This window comes from Hyperolius riggenbachi, chromosome 5, assembly GCF_040937935.1.
Source record: "Hyperolius riggenbachi isolate aHypRig1 chromosome 5, aHypRig1.pri, whole genome shotgun sequence".
NCBI classification, from domain to species: Eukaryota; Metazoa; Chordata; class Amphibia; order Anura; family Hyperoliidae; genus Hyperolius; species Hyperolius riggenbachi.
In genome coordinates this window covers 389,379,597-389,398,139 of record NC_090650.1, presented here as the reverse complement: position 1 = coordinate 389,398,139, position 18,543 = coordinate 389,379,597, and the positions used below count along the sequence as shown (strand labels likewise).

Genomic DNA, 18,543 nt, shown 5'->3' with positions numbered 1-18,543 from the left:
CACGTTTTCGTGAAATATGTAAGGTTTTCTTTATACCTTGTCCAAAACATTCAACTCTTTCATGCTTTTGGGCAGCAGAGAGATGCTTCTTCTTTCCCATATTGCTTGAAAACGGTGCCCTGCTTAACCGCCTCCAGACCGGGCTAATTGAAATCCACACCCTGTTTGGGACCTGTTATTCCTGTCAGGTCGTAGATTTCAATTATCATGCCGCTATCACTGATCATGATGCTCTCCCGCCACCGCAGCCCACTTGCCCTGCTGTTGGTCTGATCGCAGAGCTCTGTGAGATGGTCAGGAGCCTGAACGGCAGGTCCGTGCAGTGTGACATCGGTGCGCCCCATTTGTTTTTATCAGCCGTCTCTGGTCCTTAAAGAGACTCCGTAACAAAAATTGCATCCTGTTTTTTATCATCCTACAAGTTCCAAAAGCTATTCTAATGTGTTCTGGCTTACTGCAGCACTTTGTACTATCACAGTCTATGTAATAAATCAACTTATCTCTCTCTTGTCAGACTTGTCAGCCTGTGTCTGGCAGGCTGCCAAGTTCTTCAGTGTTGTGGTTCTGCTATAAACTCCTCCTTCCAGGCCCTTCGATGCACACTGCCTGTGTGTTATTTAGATTAGAGCAGCTTCTCTCTTCTCTCTTATCTTTTACAAGCTGGATAAATCGTCCTCTGAGCTGGCTGGGCTTTCACATAGTGAGGAATTACAGACAAGGGCAAAGCTGTTTGCAGGGAGAAAAGAGCAGCCTGAAACTTCAGTGCATGAGAGATGCAGGGGGAAAGAAACACACAAATGATCTCTTGAGATTCAAAAGGAAGGCTGTATACAGCCTGCTTGTGTATGGATGTATTTTCTATGTGTGGACATACTGTACATCAACCTACTTCCTGTTTTGGTGGCCATTTTGTTTGTTTATAAACAAACTTTTAAAAACTGTTTTTAACCACTTTTAATGCGGCGGGGAGCGGCGAAATTGTGACAGAGGGTAATAGATGTCCCCCTAACGCACTGGTATGTTTACTTTTGTGTGATTTTAACAATACAGATTCTCTTTAAGGAGCCAGAGACTTCTAGTACTCATGTGATTAATGTGGAGCATCCTTCTTTAGTAGTGTCTCCTTTAATTGGGCTCCCCTGGCAAACTAATTGTCGCAGGTGTTAAGGTACCCATACACTACGTCGATTTCCCACCGATATACAGCAGATTTGATCACTGTGATCGAATCTGCTGTGAAATCGTTAACGCAAATGTTGACTGATCGACCAATTTCCATCCAAAATCGATCGATTAAGTTGATCTGTCAAGGCGGAAAATTTTGTTTGATCGCCGGTGGGTCAGGAGCGCGTTGTTAGCGGCGTTTGAATCGACAGCGATCGACGCAGCAATACTATCACCTGTCCGCCAGCGCGAGTCCCCGGTCCGTGCTGTCCCTTTCTTTGGCTGGCCTTCTTCTCCATCTCCTCTTCACTTCCTGTCCCGTTCCGTGAGAAGGGGAAGTTCAAAAAGTACAGTGCCCTCTACTGTTTAAACTTCCGCTTGTCACAGGACGGGATAGAAAGTGAAGAGAAGATGAAGAAGAAGGCCAGCACGGACCTGGGGACTCACGCCCGGCGGACAGGTGGTAGTATTGCTGCGTCGGTCGTCACCGAATCGAATCTCAGTATCTCTCTGTGGCCGCTGGAGAGATACATAGAGGGCACACTTCTCTTGCGTAGACTTGCCACGATTGGCAGAACTAATGGGACCCGGTACCGGAGCTGCATGCAGCGGAGGACGGCAGTGTGGGAGCGATCCGTGTACATGTGGCTGGAGTAAGTCCCAGGTATGTATTAAACATTATTTTTCATCTCTGGTTTGCCTAATAAATTGGAAAGCAGTGTAGTGCGCTGATATAACCATACCATTACAATATAATCATTTTGCGTTATCAATGTGATTATATTGTCTAACGCAATGCAGTGCAACACCCCAGTGTGAACAAAAGCCTAAGGTGCGTTGCGGCGGTGTAATGGCCACTTTGAAATGCGGGCGGCTTACCACACTGCAATGCACCACCTATGCGACATTTACATTGTGGTGGGTGCATTACGTTATAATGGATTGTGGTATAGTAATGCACTATCGTGCACGTTAACAGTAAGGGTGAAGCATACTTTTCATTCACTGTATGCTTCACAGTACCCGGTGCAATGTGCGGATAACGTGCGGTGCCGCTGTCCTGATCCATTGCTTTGCATTCCTGCTGTAACAGGGAACGCAACAGCCACTGTGAACGCAGCCTAAAGCTGGATTTCCACTGTGCTGCTTGCATAACGCAGGCATATATAATATATATGTGCGTGAACTGCAATGGACACTGTGTGTGCGCTATACACAAATCGTGCATGCAGTGAGTTAGAATAAGGGCCTATTCACACAACAGTTAAAAACACTGCGTTTAACGGAATGCAGTTAACATAAAAACGGACGGTAAATGTATCCTATGTTATCAATAGGATGCGTTTACACTGTCAAATGGAACACAAATGCACTCGCTGCACTTTAAGTGCAAAATGCAGGCCCACTGCATTTTTTCTGCAGCTGCAACGCTGACCATCAACAGGAATCAGTTCCCACTAGTCTTTCTGCTTAGGGATGGCATAGACTAGAAAGGTCCTAAGCGGATGTGCTTACCTTGCATACCTCCCAACTGTTTGAGATGAGAAAGAGGGACACTTAAGCCATGCCCCTGCCACACCCCTGATCACGCTCTCGTCACACCCATAGTCACGCATACCATAAATATTTCATAAGAAAAATATGTTGTTTTATAGTTCAAACCACACTGGGTCATTTTCCTTCATGTTAACAATTTAAAATTAGTAATGTATCAATTTAAAGGATGGGAATAAAGTTTAGAGTCAATCAAACACATTTTTAGTAGAGAAATCCTATATAATAAGAGACAGGTGTCCCTGCATACACCTGTCTCTGGGTCTGTACTTTTAGCTACTGCGCATGTGCACAGCACGGACCCAGACAGCCATTGGGACTTGCGGACGGGGCCAGTGAGCCAGGCGGGCATGTGCGCGGGCAAACGGTTGCACGTGCGTGGGCGAACAGTTGCGCGCACATACACGCACGAGCGGCAGGTGCACGAGTGCTGGGTGTGCGCTTGCGAGAGCGGCAGGTGTGCGGACATGCGCACGGCGCAAAGACAGACCTAAAGCTCATTGTAAAACGGGCTTGGGTCAACTAGTATATATGTATTTACATGGAAAGAGGGACAAAGTCCTGAAAGAGGGACAAATGAGGAAAGCTAGACTGGGCTCCCAAAGAGGGACAGTTGGGAGCTATGACCTTATCGTTTATGCTTACGTTTGGGGTATGTGAACACGATGCAGAGATGCGAACAGCCCCATGGAATTATATAGGCAGTGTGAATTATCCCTCAGGAGAGCCTTTATAATATTACATTCAGTGCACTCATTAAGTCTAATTGTAATATCTAAATATATCGAGCATATATCGGGTATGCCTGCAATTACCTTTTTTTTTTTATTTATGACTTAAAAATAAATCACAAACCACGTTTATTTCCCACCTGCCTGGCAGGAAGGGGTGGGGCCCCCACTGAGGAGTGACGCTGACACATCACGTAGCCCACGATCGCTGGACACTTCTTGGCCCTCCTGGCTTTCCGTGTTCCAGGAAGAGGCGGAGCCGGAGAGTGTATACTATTTCCGCCCCTTCTGCTCTCATTGAGGAAGGACACAGCCGGTGTGTGGAGGTGAGTGGTGATGGGGGAAGCCGGAGCGAGTGGCTCCGGGGATCCCGGCTGTGCTGTACTCTCTCTGTGCCGGGGAATGGCCGCCTCTCCTCTGTGACCGCCTGACCTCCCGGGGCGCGGCGTCCTCACACTGCGGAGGGTCCCCTGTGCGGCCTCCTCCCCCCGGTCACACTGAGGCGCTGCGGTCATTGGGTCCACACATGTCACAGCAATGACAGCCCCTCGTCTACACCTAAAAACAAAACCGAAGACGTATAAAACAACGTTTGCAACTTTATGCTCTTTTCTTTTTTCTTGCCTCTACCGTTTTGTTTGCATTTACTTTGTATTATCATCTATGTATATCTCAATCACAAGTGTCAAACTCAAGGTCCACCTTGCCCTTTTTATGTGGCTCTTGAGAGCTTCAAATGTACATCACTGTAAGCAGTAATGGGGCTACAGTAGTCTGCCTTCCCATCCAGAGAAACACACAGGTGATAGTGCTTTTGGGTGAAACTTTGACAATTTAAACTGGGTTGCAGCAAGAAACCACTTGACCCCCCCCCCCCCCCCCAGCGAAATTAACACGAAGCCCCCTCCTGAGATCCGAACCCCCTCTGAAGGGCCTATTCACACTAGAAATTGCTAGACACAATTGCAAACGCTGAGTTTGGTTTTTTTTTCCCCTAGAGATTTTCCAGTGACTTTTCACTGTACAGAAGGGTTTTTTTTTTTTTTTTTTTTTTGCGTGTGATTTTTATGCATAGTTCAATAAGCTGTGTCTGTCTTCCATATACAGAAGATTACAGCTGCACAGGAAAAAAATGTGTTTTGTGGGTAAACTGCAAGGCATGATGGGTAAAATCGCTAGAAAAACTCTGCTGATTGAGAGCAGGCCAGCACTTTCAGAGCGATTTAACAGTGTTGACTTAACATTGAATCGCTAATTGCTCAGAAAATGTTGCAGGTAACAAGTTTGCTTTGCTTAGATGAGAACACTTCCATATACTTTTCATTGTACAAGTGTTTTTCAAAATGCTATCAATTTTCAGCGATGCTGAAATCGCTTGTAAAGCATCCAAGTGTGAATGGTCTGGAAGGTTGCTATAAAACGCACACTACACCCCCTCCCTTCTTCTCCTGAAACCTTCTCGCTACATAGCAGAGTGGAGCAGTAAAATATATATACCTACCCCAGTAATATATCGGGCCTCTTCTGGTCTTCTTAGCAGCTGCACGCTTTTTTACAGTACCTCCATGTTTCCGATCACGTGACATGCATTCGGACCCAGAGGTATGCAGCATAGTGTGTGGCTGTCAGGAAGATCGGAGAAGTCCAGAAGCGGCAGTAAATATTAATCTACTCTACAGAATGGGGAGGAGCAGCCCCCACAGTTGCTGTAGCTATGCCACTTTGAGACTATAAATATTACATCTTAATAAGACATTTGGCCCCCAACACGCCTGATATATATATTTATTTGCAGTGCCCTAGTCACAAATGACTTGCTACAATTTTTCATGCATACGCAGTTGTCTCCATGTACAAAATATGCGCTTCTCCAATCACGGCACCCTCTGCAGCATGAAGCATTGTGATTGGCTAAATCGTGTGGGTGGGGTTTACTATGGCTAATCTGAAATATAAAAAAAGGGTCCAGAGGTGGTTGTTCATCCAATCATGTTAGCGGAATTTCCCTAGGAGGTTTTTTTTTGCTAGGTCCCCTAAAAGGCCAGTATAGTCTTATGCCGGGCATACACTGCTTGTTTTATGCGCTGGATTGAGCCAGCGGCTCGATGCCGGTGCATACCCGCCGGCGCTTCCTTATCACTCGATTCCCTGCCATTGTCCGCCGGGGGGAATGGAGCGGGTGCGGGTTGAGCAGCATGATCCGGATCAGCTGGTCGATACACGGTACAGAAATGTACCGTGTATCCCCAGCAATATGCCTGTTACACGCAATGAGGTTTTATGGCAGATTTACTGTCTGATTATTTCCAGCATATCTGATTTCCAATCAATTTTCCATAGAAGTGCATGGAAAATTGATTGGGGAAATCAAATCGGACATGTTTGAAATAATCTGGCTGTAAATCTTCCAGAAAATCTCATGTGTACCAGGTATAAACCAGCGGTGGCAAACTGTCACAAAGGGCCAAAATCTGAAATGGCCTTAGTTGCAGGCCACATGATCTATAAAAATTTAATGGGGATGGGTTTCTGTGGGGCTCCCAAAAAATGTTAGCTGCAATACCTAAATTACCACAACACCGATTTGCTGCATGTTCTCATTTGCAGTAAAAGAAAGGAGAAAATGGCAAGCAGCAACCTGTGCTGTATACTATATGCCACAGCAAACCATTGTGTGTGTGTGTGTGTGTGTGTGTGTGTGTGTGTGTGTGTGTGTGTGTGTCAAAAGTGCCCAAACAATAGACCTATATGAAAAATCTCAATGGGAAATGGGGAGGGTGCATGTATTTAGAGAAAAAGTGAACAAGCCAAAAAATGACATGTACTTACACATGTAAATGTTAAAGACTGCAGGTGCACACAAGTATACAGTATGTTGTGGCGGGCTGGATTTGGACGGTGGGTCTTGTGTTTGACACTTGTTAACTTTTGTAAGTACAGTAGTTTAAAGGGAACACAAGATATGGATGTAAGAAAAAATATACATGAGGCTCCTTGTTGTCTTTCTGCACAAGCTGGCTCTTCGGCAGCAGTCCGTTCCACAAAGTTCTCCAGTTTGTGGCGTACTGCGCATGCACTGTTACACATGGGCCCTCAGCACCTGCTCAGGTGCAGAATGCTCTTGACCATGGGAGTGCGGTGGAGGAGCGCGTACAGTCAACCTGCGCCGACTGGATGACTGCGGGGCGGAATTGCCAAAGATCCAGACAGGGCAGCAGGATTAGCCTGGCGGAAACCGTGTGTGTGTGTGTGTGTGTCTCTCACTAATATTATAAATGCAAAAGTTTGGATGTTTCCTGCTATCGTGCAACAATGGCTAAACGGATTTGAATGAAATTTGGCACACACTTAGTACATTACCTGGAATAGCATATAGGCATCTTTTTATCCCCATAACCAAAAAGTGGGCAGAGATAAATACACGTTTCACTGGGAAAATGTAATCTGCAGCCATTTTTACACGGTTAATGGCAGGGCTCTCAAACGTGTCACAGTTGGTGACTGGGATTAATGGCACAAGCCTCAAACCTGGTACAGTTGGTCATTGGGTGATTGGGGTTTAAAATCAGAAAAGGGGGTGGATCCCCAGCCAATCAGATTAGTTCAATTTCAATGCAAATTGATGCCATAGACTGCAAAGCTCACAAACTAGGTCATTGATTAATTGTGTGCTAGGGTTAGGAGTGGGCGGAGCCAACACCAGCCAAATACATACCTGGGCCATCAGCTACAATATATATCGATCTCACAGGCTGGTTCACACTGGCATGGGTAAGAATGGAGCAGATCTGTTTTTCATCTGACTGTTCCTTGGGCCCCATTCACACTTAAGCGTTTTGCTGGCAATTTTGGCAAAATGCTCAAACACTAGCGCTTTTGAAAGCGCTAGTGTAATAAAACCCTATGGGCCCGTTCTTACTTGGGCGATTTGCGCTAATTGCCCACAATCGCAAACGCGTAGCCTACAGCATTTTCAGGCGATTTCCTGGCGAATTGCGGTTCAGTGCTATAGAACTCTCCAGGAACGCAGATCTGGTTTCCTCTGTCGGCCCTCTAGTGATGTCTTCTGCAATACGGGTCATCAGTGAAGCCATCACTAGAGGAGACCAGGTCTGCATTCCTGGAGAGCGGCTGGAATAGTAAGACTGCCACTATGTTGACACTTGGGCAGCTGGAGTGGACACAAGCGGTGAGGGAGGGGAGTGACAGGAGGCGGATCACACAAGGAGGCAGGGGCAAACACAGGAGGCACAATGTTGCATACTGGGCCTGAACGATTTTAGAAAAATATTAAATTGCACGATTTCTGTCAGAAATTGCGATTTTCATTTGATACACTTTTTTTTTTTATTAATTTACCCATGATGGATCAGAACGCTCTGACCATGACACAACCACGTGTGTGAACCCCACCTTAGCCCAGGTGTAGAAATTAGTGATAGGCTCCCCCATTGTGCAGCTTATTACTCCTGGAAGAAAATTGGAGGTTTCATGGTACCAGTAATCATTTCAGAGAATAAAAATTGGTTTGTAAACAAAAATGGCATTTTCAGCTTCAGAGAATAAGGGGGGACTGGTGTGCACAGCTGGGACAAATTTCACTGAACCTGTTCCTCACCCTCTGCCATGTGTGATGCACCAGATTTTGATTTTAGCTATTTATCTGCAAAAGCCCAAAACGCATACTGGAAATCCTGCTTGGTGTACACAGCCCCATGGCGGACTACAATTAAATGTATGTGTATTTTCTATAGCTAGCATTACATGCACATACACGCATATGGCATATATATTCTATATAATTCCGATCTATACACTGCTCAGGGGGGAAGAGTGAAATAGTTGTGGGAAGCAAGCAGCCAGTAGCTGGGTGATTGCTAGAGCCTGTCCAGCCAGCAGCAGCAGGGAGGTGATGTTTTCAATGTCAGTAACTGTCACTCCTGGCAAGGCGGCAGCAGCACACCCTGGACTGGCAGAGAGGTGACTGCAGTAATAGCAGTACTAGTCATGCTTTCTCCCACCAGGTAGAGAGCAGAAGTGTCTTACTGTGCATGGCTCCCCGGGCAGCGCGTCTCCAGCACTTCTTCACCAACAGCTTCAGTGAAGTTTCCTGGTGATAGGAGTGTGACGATCCATCCTTCCTGTGTCTGTACCCCATTCACTAGCCTGGTTGTCTCCCTGAGAGGGAGGGGGCGGCTGCCAACTCATTAACTCCGCACTGTCTTCCTCTACCGCAAGGAATTGTTTGATACATACGCTGAGTAACCGAGACCTGGGAGCAAAAAACGCAGCTTTGCCGATCTGAAGATGGTCTAACCCCTGATCACGATTTTCGGTTTAAAACTGAAAATCGTTCAGCCCTATTACCTACATGCCGCTACACAAATTGCAGTACATGGGGAGCTGACCACACAGAGGTAATGCAGGGAATCCCTGACATGGCGGCGGTTCGTATGTCGGGGATTCCCTGCATTTGCCGTATAAGAGGCAGGGACTTTCTTGCCATTTTTGGGGGAGAAAAAAGTGCGTCTTATACGGTAACACTGGATCAGGTCTCATCTGTTTTGTTACGGCCTGCTAAACCTTCAGTTTGTTTGTTGTTCGTTTGGCTAATGTGAACTGGGCCTAAGGCCAATTATGGGAGAACCAATTAACTTGCAGTGCAGTGACTTATTAAAGTCCTGGGGCAGAAAGTGGTTAATAAGTCATTCACATTCTGACCAATCAAGTACATTTTCATACTACATGACTGCTGTATATTTTATTGATCTGTGAAAATCTTCCACTGCATGGACATTTAGAGAAATTGGAAACTGATGGAACTTCCTGAATGGAGATTGTATTGACAATTTCTGAGCCTTTTTTTTTTTTTAAATTTTTAGGTTCAGAAAAAATAAAGCATCATGTCTCAGGGTCTTCTAGCTAAGCCTCAGATGAGGGGCCTCCTGGCCAAACGACTACGATTCCACATTGTTGGAGCCTTCATCGTTTCATTAAGTGTTGCGGCGCTGTACAAGGTGAGCTAATGAAAATCAAGTGTTGTACTGTTAGCCATCATGCCATGGATGGATGCCATTTATTGGCTAACTTGGACATGAAGGAGTAAGCTTTCGGCTAATAAGCCATCTCAAGACTTTATTCCTGTATGCTGGCAAGATGTTAAAACACACAGCTTATATACACTGGGCATTAGGAGAAACCTTATTTCCCATACATACATTTTGTATTCGGGAACAAAGTCTGAAGAAGGCTTATTAGCCAAAAGCTTACTCCTTTTACCTCTAAGTTAGCCAATAAATGGTATCCTACTGATTGAAAAATTCTTGCTTTTCACCTATTAGCCGCTTCAAAGGAATTGTATGGTTTGAGATAGTGTTTTTGACCCCAGCCTGCAGAAATTGAGCTGTAAATTCTTGGAATGCTTTGATGTCTCTACTAGCAGAAGATACAGAAACTAAAGGCAGATGTACTCTTATGCTGCCCTCTAGTGACAAGTGGCCATAAATACATAGCAGCAGTACTAATAAGTAGCAAGGAAATGTACTAAAATTGGCCTGGAGCACTTGCAAGCCTCTAAATTGGCTGCTAAAGGGTTATTTAAAATCAAGTGAAGCAATGGCTCCGTACACAGTCACAATAGTGATGGTCTTATGTTGAGAAAAAATTTAATTTTACATGTTCATTCTTTAGAACTGTTGAATGTCTTAGGCCTGGTGCACACCAAAAACCGCTAGCAGATCCGCAAAATGCTAGCAGATTTTGAAACGCTTTTTCTGTAGCGTTTCAGCTAGCATTTTGCGGTTTCGTGAAGCGTTTTAGGTGTAGTAGATTTCATGTATTGTTACTGAACAGCTACTGTAACAAAAAACGCATGCCAAACCGCTCTTAAGTGCTGTTTTTCAGAGCGGTTTGGCGTTTTTCCTATACTTAACATTGGAGGCGGAAACGCATCCACAATCCAAAATCTGCAGCAGCCCGGGAGTAGGCGTTTCTGCAAAACGCCTCCCGCTCTGGTGTGCACCAGCCCATTGAAATACATTACCCAAGCGTATCCGCAGCCGCAAAGGATCGCAAAACGCAGCCAAACCGCTCTGGTGTGCACTAGGCCTGAGTAGATTACCAGTTCTTACTTGCTCGCTTCCTGTGTAGTGAGAGGAAAATGAAAGCTGCCATATTGCCATAAAAAAAAAAAATTGCACATTGCCTGGCATTATCCGTTGCCTCTAATACGTTTAGCTATAGATCCTGTGTTGAAGGAATCGGTTGGTTTGCCCAGAAATTTCAAAGGTGTCCTTGCAGAAAAATTACGTTATAAAAAATGTTTAAAAAAAAATGCATGGAACTCTGAAGTTAATCAGATACATTCTTTAAGTATGGGGAAAAAAATCAGTTTGAAAACTTGCATACAAAAGGGCAAACCACAGAGGAAAAACCTGATAACCCCAAAAATCAGATGCAGAATTTGCAAGGACAAGGGCTGGCTCACACTGAGCAATTGCACTCAGCTTTGCGATCACCAAAGCACTTGTGCAGTGTCACCCAATGATGGTGTTCTCACTGCAGTGTTTCTACTTCATGAATATCTGCTGCTTGTAACCTTTTGAGTGTGGCCTCTTTTATTTGTGTCTGTGTCTCTGTGTCTCTGTGTCTCTATCTCTTTTTTTCCTTGAATGTCGCTCCTCAAAATTACAATTACTAGGTACTTAGCCTTTGCATTCTGTAGTGTGAACTAGACCTAAATGAATGCTGCCTTGCACTGCTTTTAATAAATGTCATTGTGTAAGCTATTAGGCTTTGTTCACATCCGACATTGAGATCGCTGATGCCAGCGGTTTTCCTGCACTTTTCTTCCCATTCCCGGTGCTCCACTGCGCTGATTTTGTACAAAACTATTTTGCAGAGCAATTCCGGTTTGTCACTTCCTGACTTTAGTCAGATGCAGCATGCAGTAACAATTAAACATCTGAATTGGAATCAGATGTAAAAAACAATTAAAAATTCAAACGTGTGCAGGGAGCCTTAAAGGGAACCTTAACAGAAAGGGATATGGATGTTTCCCTTTAAACAATACCAGTTATTGGAAGTCCTGCTGATCTCTTTGGCTGCAGTAGTGGCTGAATCACACACCTGAATCAAGCATGCAGCTAATCCAGTCTGATTTCAGTCAGAGCACCTGATCTGCATGCTTGTTGAGGGGCTGTGGCTAAAAGTATTAGACACAGGATCAGTAGGAGACGTGGGCAACTGGTATATTAAAAGGAAAAATCCAAATCCTTCTCAGTTTAGGTTCCCTTTAAGGTGTTTTTAAAAATTGCTGGCGCTAAAAAAAAAAACGCAAAATGCCCTAGATGCGAACAAGCCCTTAAAGTGTAGCTGTACTTCACAGAGCTTCCACTGTATGCACTGTAGCGACCTATAAAATGTAGTCAATTGTTCAGGATGCCATTTTTTTTTTATGGTCCTCCTGGTTTTAGTTTGACATGCTTCTTATAGCTATTTATTGATATACAGCCCTGCCCTACCAGTGATGATTAGCCTAAGCCATTTTGTTTTTCAGCCTTTTCCCAATGCACTCTGGGAGTGCTCAAATCAGAACACACAAACCTACGTTTTGCAGTAAAGCTGTCGCCACCTGTGTTACATTCCAGAATGTAAATCTGGGTGAGGAAAGGCTTTACAGTGGGTGCAAGCTGACTACATTTATAAAGTCGTAATGTAAAAAAAGTTATTTTATAAATTTGTATCTAAACCGTTGCAATGTTTCTCTGTTCATTGTTTTAGTTTGGTGTGGCTGAGCCCAGGAAGAAGGCATACGCAGACTTCTATAAGAACTATGACCCAGTCAAGGAATTTGAAGCCATGAGGGACGCTGGCATATTCCAGGCTGTAGCGCCAAAGAAATAATGTGGGACAGCTTTCCAGGTGCAGTAAGACAGGTGGTTGCTAAAGTCTAAACACACTTTTATTTCTCCTTACCAAATTTTCCTACAATGGGCTCTATTATCAATGAGTTACCGCATGAGTTAAATTAGGTAGTGATAAATAAAAATCTCCATTTTGAAATTCACTTTTTTTTTTCCTCAAATTACCTCATGCGGTAAAAGTGTGGTAATTACCTCAAAATGTATCTCCAATTTGAGATTCTCAATTGAAAAGTTGGTGTTAATTAAGGATTTTTTTTTTTTTTTTTATCACCTACAAATGGTAGGTGATGATTATCACTTCTCTGCTTTTGGCCTTCAGGATGGAGCCTCTTGAGCTTTCTTTGCTTGACTTTGACAATTTTACACAGAAGGCAGAAAAGACGAGTGTCTAATCTCAAGGCGCACTTTCAGACCTCGTACAGTCTCTTAGATGATTTAATAGATGCAAAGGAGGAAATTCATCTCTGCTCTAAAAGATAAGCAACAGCAAAGGAAAAGAAACTTTTTTTTGTTACAGCTGATACAAATCTAACAAAAAATCTCCAGTGTATGTACTTCCTGCTTTCATGGAAGCAGACATAGGGTTAACATTCTGTGTTTACACATTAGCTGCTCTGCTGAGGCAGCCAGCTGGCACGGCTGAGAGCTCAAATTAGTTATTATACACAGATGAGGGGGAATTAGACAAGCTAAATTATATACATACAGGGTGCATTTATGTTTTCATTCTGTCCTGCGCAAGAGTTGAGGTCCCACTGTAAATGTGACAGGCTTTCCTGGGCCGTCTGTGTAATGGGTGACAAGCATATGGGCTGCCCTACAGTGGTCAAAAAAAGCTTTATTTCCGTACATATTACTGACAGTTTTATCACCTGTTTTACCGCACTTTTATCAAACATTTATCATACTTGGTATGTTTTTAGTGAATACTCACTATTTTTTTTTTGTGAATTATCACTGGAGGTAATTTTTCACCCAAAAGTTACCGCACATGGTTTTATGAATAGAGCCCAATGGGTTCTATTCACAATCACATGTGGTAAGAGATTTATTTTTACCACCAGTTAGGGCTTCACAAATCCAACCCAGGAGACATCTGGATAGTTGCTATCCGGATATCTCCCAGTTACCGGGGAGGGGGGGGAGAGGGGAGATTGTGTGGGGTGGGGGATTGAACCGCACACCCCACACAGGTAACTGGGAGATATCCGGATGGCTCCCCGATCGGATTTGAGCAGCTCTACCGCCAGTGCTAATTTCCGCGCCTTCTGACCGCTCCCCCATTCATCCAAAAACTTTCGGAATGTTTACCTTTTTTTTTCAGTTTATTTTTCACCTCTGGTTCATTTTAAGTTGCATTATTATGAATTCACTTGCCATTTGCACCCCATTGACCACTCCTATTGTGTATATTTGGATTACTTCTTTTGTCGAATGTTTTGTGATTCACAAGACTTGATCCCTGAAGTGTCTGCTGTAGGCAGAGAGACTGCAGCAAGCCCAGCAGAACCACATACAGGATCTTCTCAAAAATTAGCATATTGTGATAATTATTTTCTGTAATGTACTGATAAACATTAGACTTTCATATATTTTAGATTCATTACACACAACTGAAGTAGTTCAAGCCTTTTATTTTAATATTGATGATTTTGGCATACAGCTCATGAAAACTCAAAGGTCCTACCTCAAAAAGTTAGCATATTTCATCCGACCAATAAAAGAAAAGTATTTTTAAAACAAAAAAGTCAACCTTCAAATTATGTTCAGTTATGCACTCAATACTTTGCCAGGAATCCTTTTGCAGAAATGACTGCTTCAATGCTGCGTGGCATGGAGGCAATCAGTCTGTGGCACTGCTCAGGTGTTATGGAGGCCCTGGATGCTTTTGATAGCGGCCTTAAGCTCATCCAGAGTGTTGGGTCTTGCATCTCTCAACTTTTTCTTCACAAAATCCCACAGATTCTCTATGGGGTTTAGGTCAGGAGAGTTGGCAGGCCAATTAAAACACAGTAATACCATGGTCAGTAAACCATTTACCAGTGGTTTTGGCACTGTGAGCAGGTGCCAGGTCGTGCTGAAAAATGAAATCTTCATCTCCATAAAGCTTTTCAGCAGATGGAAGCATGAGCCCACTTTTGAACCAGAAACAGCGGCAGTAGCGCCTGACCTGGGCTACAGAGAAGCAGCACTGGACTGTTGCTCAGTGGTCCAAAGTACTATTTTCGGCTGAAAGCAACTTTTACATGTCATTCGGAAATCAAGGTGCCAGAGTCTGGAGGAAGACTGGGGAGAGGGAAATGCCAAAATGCCTGAAGTCCAGTGTCAAGTACCCACAGTTAGTGATGGTCTGGGGTGCCATGTCAGCTGCTGGTGTTGGTCCAGTGTGTTTTATCAAGGGCAGGGTCAATGCAGCTAGCTATCAGATTTTGGAGCACCTCATGCTTCCATCTGCTGAAAAGCTTTATGGAGATGAAGATTTCATTTTTCAGCACGACCTGGCACTTGCTCACAGTGCCAAAACCACTGGTAAATGGTTTACTGACCATGGTATTACTATGCTCAATTGGCCTGCCAACTCTCCTGACCTGAACCCCATAGAGAATCTGTGGGATAGTGTGAAGAGAAATTTGAGAGACGCAAGACCCAACGCTCTGGATGAGCTTAAGGCCGCTATCGAAGCATCCTGGGCCTCCATAACACCTGAGCAGTGCCACAGGCTGATTGCCTCCATGCCACGCCGCATTGAAGCAGTTATTTCTGCAAAAGGATTCCTGACCAAGTATCGAGTGCATAACTGAACATAATTATTTGAAGGTTGACTTTTTTTGTTTTAACTGGTTCAGCGCCGCGGTCTGAAAATCTCATGCATCCGAGCAACGTTCACCTCCCATTCATTTGCCTATAACTTTATTGCTACTTATCACAATGAATTGATCTATATCTTGTTTTTTCTGCCACTAATTAGGCTTTCTTTGGGTGCTACATTTTGCTAATGCTGGGAATACATGGTTCGTTTTTGCCTTCGTTTAAACCTTCGTTTCGATTGTGCCTTTTGTCCTTTTCGATCCCGAAATAATCAGTCATACGGTTAATATCACCACCCACGGTTTAGTTTTTTTTTCCGATTCTGATGGTTTCGTTTTTCCAATGATCGAAGGCTGCAAAGAAACGAAACGAAAATCCCTTTTTACAGGGACGGACTAGCAAAAACGAATGTATAATCGATCTGAACAGCCATCAAGCCTACCAATGGCTCGATTAGATGGATAGAGAGATAATATCAAACATGTTCGATCACTAGTCGTTCGTTTTTGGGGTCTATTAATCGAAACTATGAGATTATGACTATTTTCACATACGTTTTCAACACTCGATTCGTTTACCGAACGAATCGAAGGTTTAAACGAAGGCAAAAACGAACCGTGTATTCCCAGCATTAGAATTATTTTTTTCTAAATCTATTTTAACAGGAAGATTAAGAAAGAAATGAAAAAAATATTATTTCTCAGTTTTTGGCCATTATAGTTTGAAATTAATATACGCTACGTAATTAAAACTCATGTATTTTATTTGCCCATCTGTCCCGGTTATTACACCGTTTAAACGATGTCCCTATCACAATTTATGGTGCCGATATTTCATTTAGAAATAAAGGTGCATTTTTTCAATTTGCGTCCATCACTATTTATAAGCTTATAATTTTAAATATAATATATTCTCTTGACATGCATATTTAAAAAGTTCAGACCCTTAGGTAACTATTTATGTTTTTGGTTTTTTTTAATTGTATTTTTTATTTTTAATAGTGTATGGGGGTAATTTTTGGTGTGGGAGGGAAACTGTTAATTTTAAATGTAAAATATATATATTTTTTTATTAAAAATGTATTGTGGTGCAGTTTACTATTTGGCCACAGTGAAAAAAAGTCCTGGATGCGAACGATCTCGCATCCAGGAACTTAAAAGCAGGTGAGATGTTTCCTGGGGGCAGAAATACCGCGCTCTCTGGAGAGAAAGCGTCGGTATTTCTGCGGGGAAGATAGATCGGCGAATGGGAATTATATTCCCATTCACTGATCGGAGGGCTAGCGACGGGCAGCGGCGGTGCGCATGATCGCGCGCACGAGGCAGCGGTAGCAGCGCCTATCTGGACGAGGAAGCTCGTCCAGATAGGCCGAACTGGTTAAAGACACTTTTTTTTTTTTTTAATTGGTCGGATAAAATATGCAAATTTTTTGAGATAGGAAATTTGGGTTTTCATGTGCTGTATGCCAAAATCAAAACTATAAAAGGCTTGAACTACTTCAGATGTATTTGAATCTAAAATATAAAAGTCTAATGTTTATCAGTACATTACAGAAAATAAACGTTATCACAATATGCTAATTTTTTGAGAAGACCCTGTAGATTAAAGCTAGTGGAAGAATCGCTCACCTCTGCAGCAAGACAAGTAGAACACCAGGTTCCAATACTGATGTGTGCATAGAAGCCAGGCTGATCATATACCTTAGAGGGATGTAGGTTATTCTATTTTGACTGGTTGAATAAGCGGTAGAATGTCACCTTTAAAAGTGGCAATGCGATTGCAGGCTGCATCAAAGCCAGCTATGGGACTTTTTTTTTCATGCATTACACCTAGTGTACTAGTTTTTATTCCATTCAATGCATGCAATAAAAATGTCCATGCATCTGCCAGGTGGTCTGTGTTTTACTTGTTGGAGGTAAGCTCACCACTGCTACCTTTTATTTTTGTAATGTTACTCTATTCTAGTGCCTCTGTTCATGCTTCTCTTCATATTGCTAAGTCCACCCCTAGTGGATGGCTGTTGGCCCTTGTTTCCTATCTGAGGGACCAAATTACAAATTGTGCTTAGACACAAATGAGGCAGGAATTAGACAGGCTAAACTCTCAATCAATACATGTTGCATTTCTTTTTCCCCCTTCTGACCTGTGCAAGAGTTCAGGTCCAGTTAATGTGGACCTGAGGTGAGTGATATGGAGGCTGCCGTATTTATTTCCTGTTGAACAATGCTAGTTTCCTGACAGCCCTGCTGATCTTTTTGGCTGCAGTAGTGTTTCTCAGTTATGACAAGATTAGCTGCATGCTTGTTTCTGGTGTACTCTGCTGCATGCTTGTTCAGGGGCTGTGGCTAAAAGGTATGAGGCAGAAGATCAGCAGGACAGCCAGGCAACTGGTATTGCTTAAAAGGAAATAATCATGGCAGCCTCCATAAAACTTTTAAGAATCTGAAAATCGTACTTCTGTGGGTACTAGCAGTGTACATTAATAAGCATTTTTGAAAGAGATCGGTCTTGATGGAAAATTTGGCTCAATTGCCGGTGAGTTGGGAGTGCATCGCTAGCAGCGTTCAATTTGGTGATGCATAGCGGCAGCAATAACCGCAACCTGTCTAGCTGGAGCGAGTTTCCAGGATACGTGCAGTCTCACTTCCAGCTGGCCACTTTCTTGTCTCCTCCTCTTCACTTCCTGTTGTGTCCTGTGACAAGCTGAGGTTCAAACAGTAGAGCTACTAGTGATTTAATTTCTGCTAGTTACAGGATAAGACGGGAAGAAATAAGACTGCATGGATCCTGGGTACTTGCACCAGCCGGACAGTTGATGTATTGCTGCTGACCAGGGAAGCCCGAATGGGGGGGGGGGGGGGGGGAGGGAGGAGAGAGAAATGCCAGGGGAAGGCAAAGCAAGCACTGGCTCCACAGGTTTCTGAATTGATTTCATGCTGAAATGTATTATAACTTGCGTGCAGTGTATGGGCAAAATTAGACCCCACTTTAATCAGATCAGGATCTATTTGTTGGTCAATCTGGTGGCACCTCTATTATTGTATGTACCTTAAGAATGTGAGCTAAGCAGCCCTACTAATGCTATAATACGAAGATCAGCATATGCATACTTTACATTCATGAATACTGCATGCTGAAGGATTCTAGTTTTTGTTTTTTCTTACTCCTGGATTTCTTTACCCTCTTCACTGTAGTAATGTGTTCAAAATACTAATTGTAACCTTTTTTCTTTTCTATAGGAGGATTCCAAGTTCTGAATTACAGTGCTGGCCATGCTTGATGTATATTACAATATCCAGTAAAGGTTGTACTGGACTTTCTACAAACTGTAAATGTGTTTAAAAATAAAACATTGAAAAAGT

The 18,543-nt window shown here is 43.3% G+C and overlaps 1 protein-coding gene and 1 long non-coding RNA gene across 5 annotated transcripts in view; one reads left to right on the top strand and one right to left on the bottom strand.

Annotated features, from left to right (window-relative positions):
* LOC137519076 (uncharacterized) overlaps positions 1 to 3,835 on the bottom strand; it is a 25,802-nt gene extending 21,967 nt beyond the window's left edge. The window contains exon 1 of one of the 3 annotated variants that reach the window (XR_011020962.1): positions 3,534 to 3,835. This is a non-coding gene — a long non-coding RNA (uncharacterized lncRNA). The remainder of the gene's footprint in view (positions 1 to 3,533) is intronic. The other 2 variants (XR_011020960.1, XR_011020959.1) reach the window with 2 other exon arrangements.
* On the top strand, positions 3,669 to 18,543 carry COX6C (cytochrome c oxidase subunit 6C). 2 transcript variants are annotated; one of them, XM_068237722.1, is made up of 4 exons: positions 3,669 to 3,775; positions 9,332 to 9,466; positions 12,231 to 12,371; positions 18,421 to 18,543. In XM_068237722.1, exons 2-3 carry the CDS (start codon positions 9,353 to 9,355, stop codon positions 12,351 to 12,353), a joined length of 237 nt encoding a protein of 78 aa, XP_068093823.1. In that variant the 5' UTR covers positions 3,669 to 3,775; positions 9,332 to 9,352; the 3' UTR covers positions 12,354 to 12,371; positions 18,421 to 18,543. The 2 variants fall into 2 exon arrangements, with proteins under 2 accessions (XP_068093823.1, XP_068093824.1); XM_068237723.1 differs by having other exon boundaries at positions 12,231 to 12,385.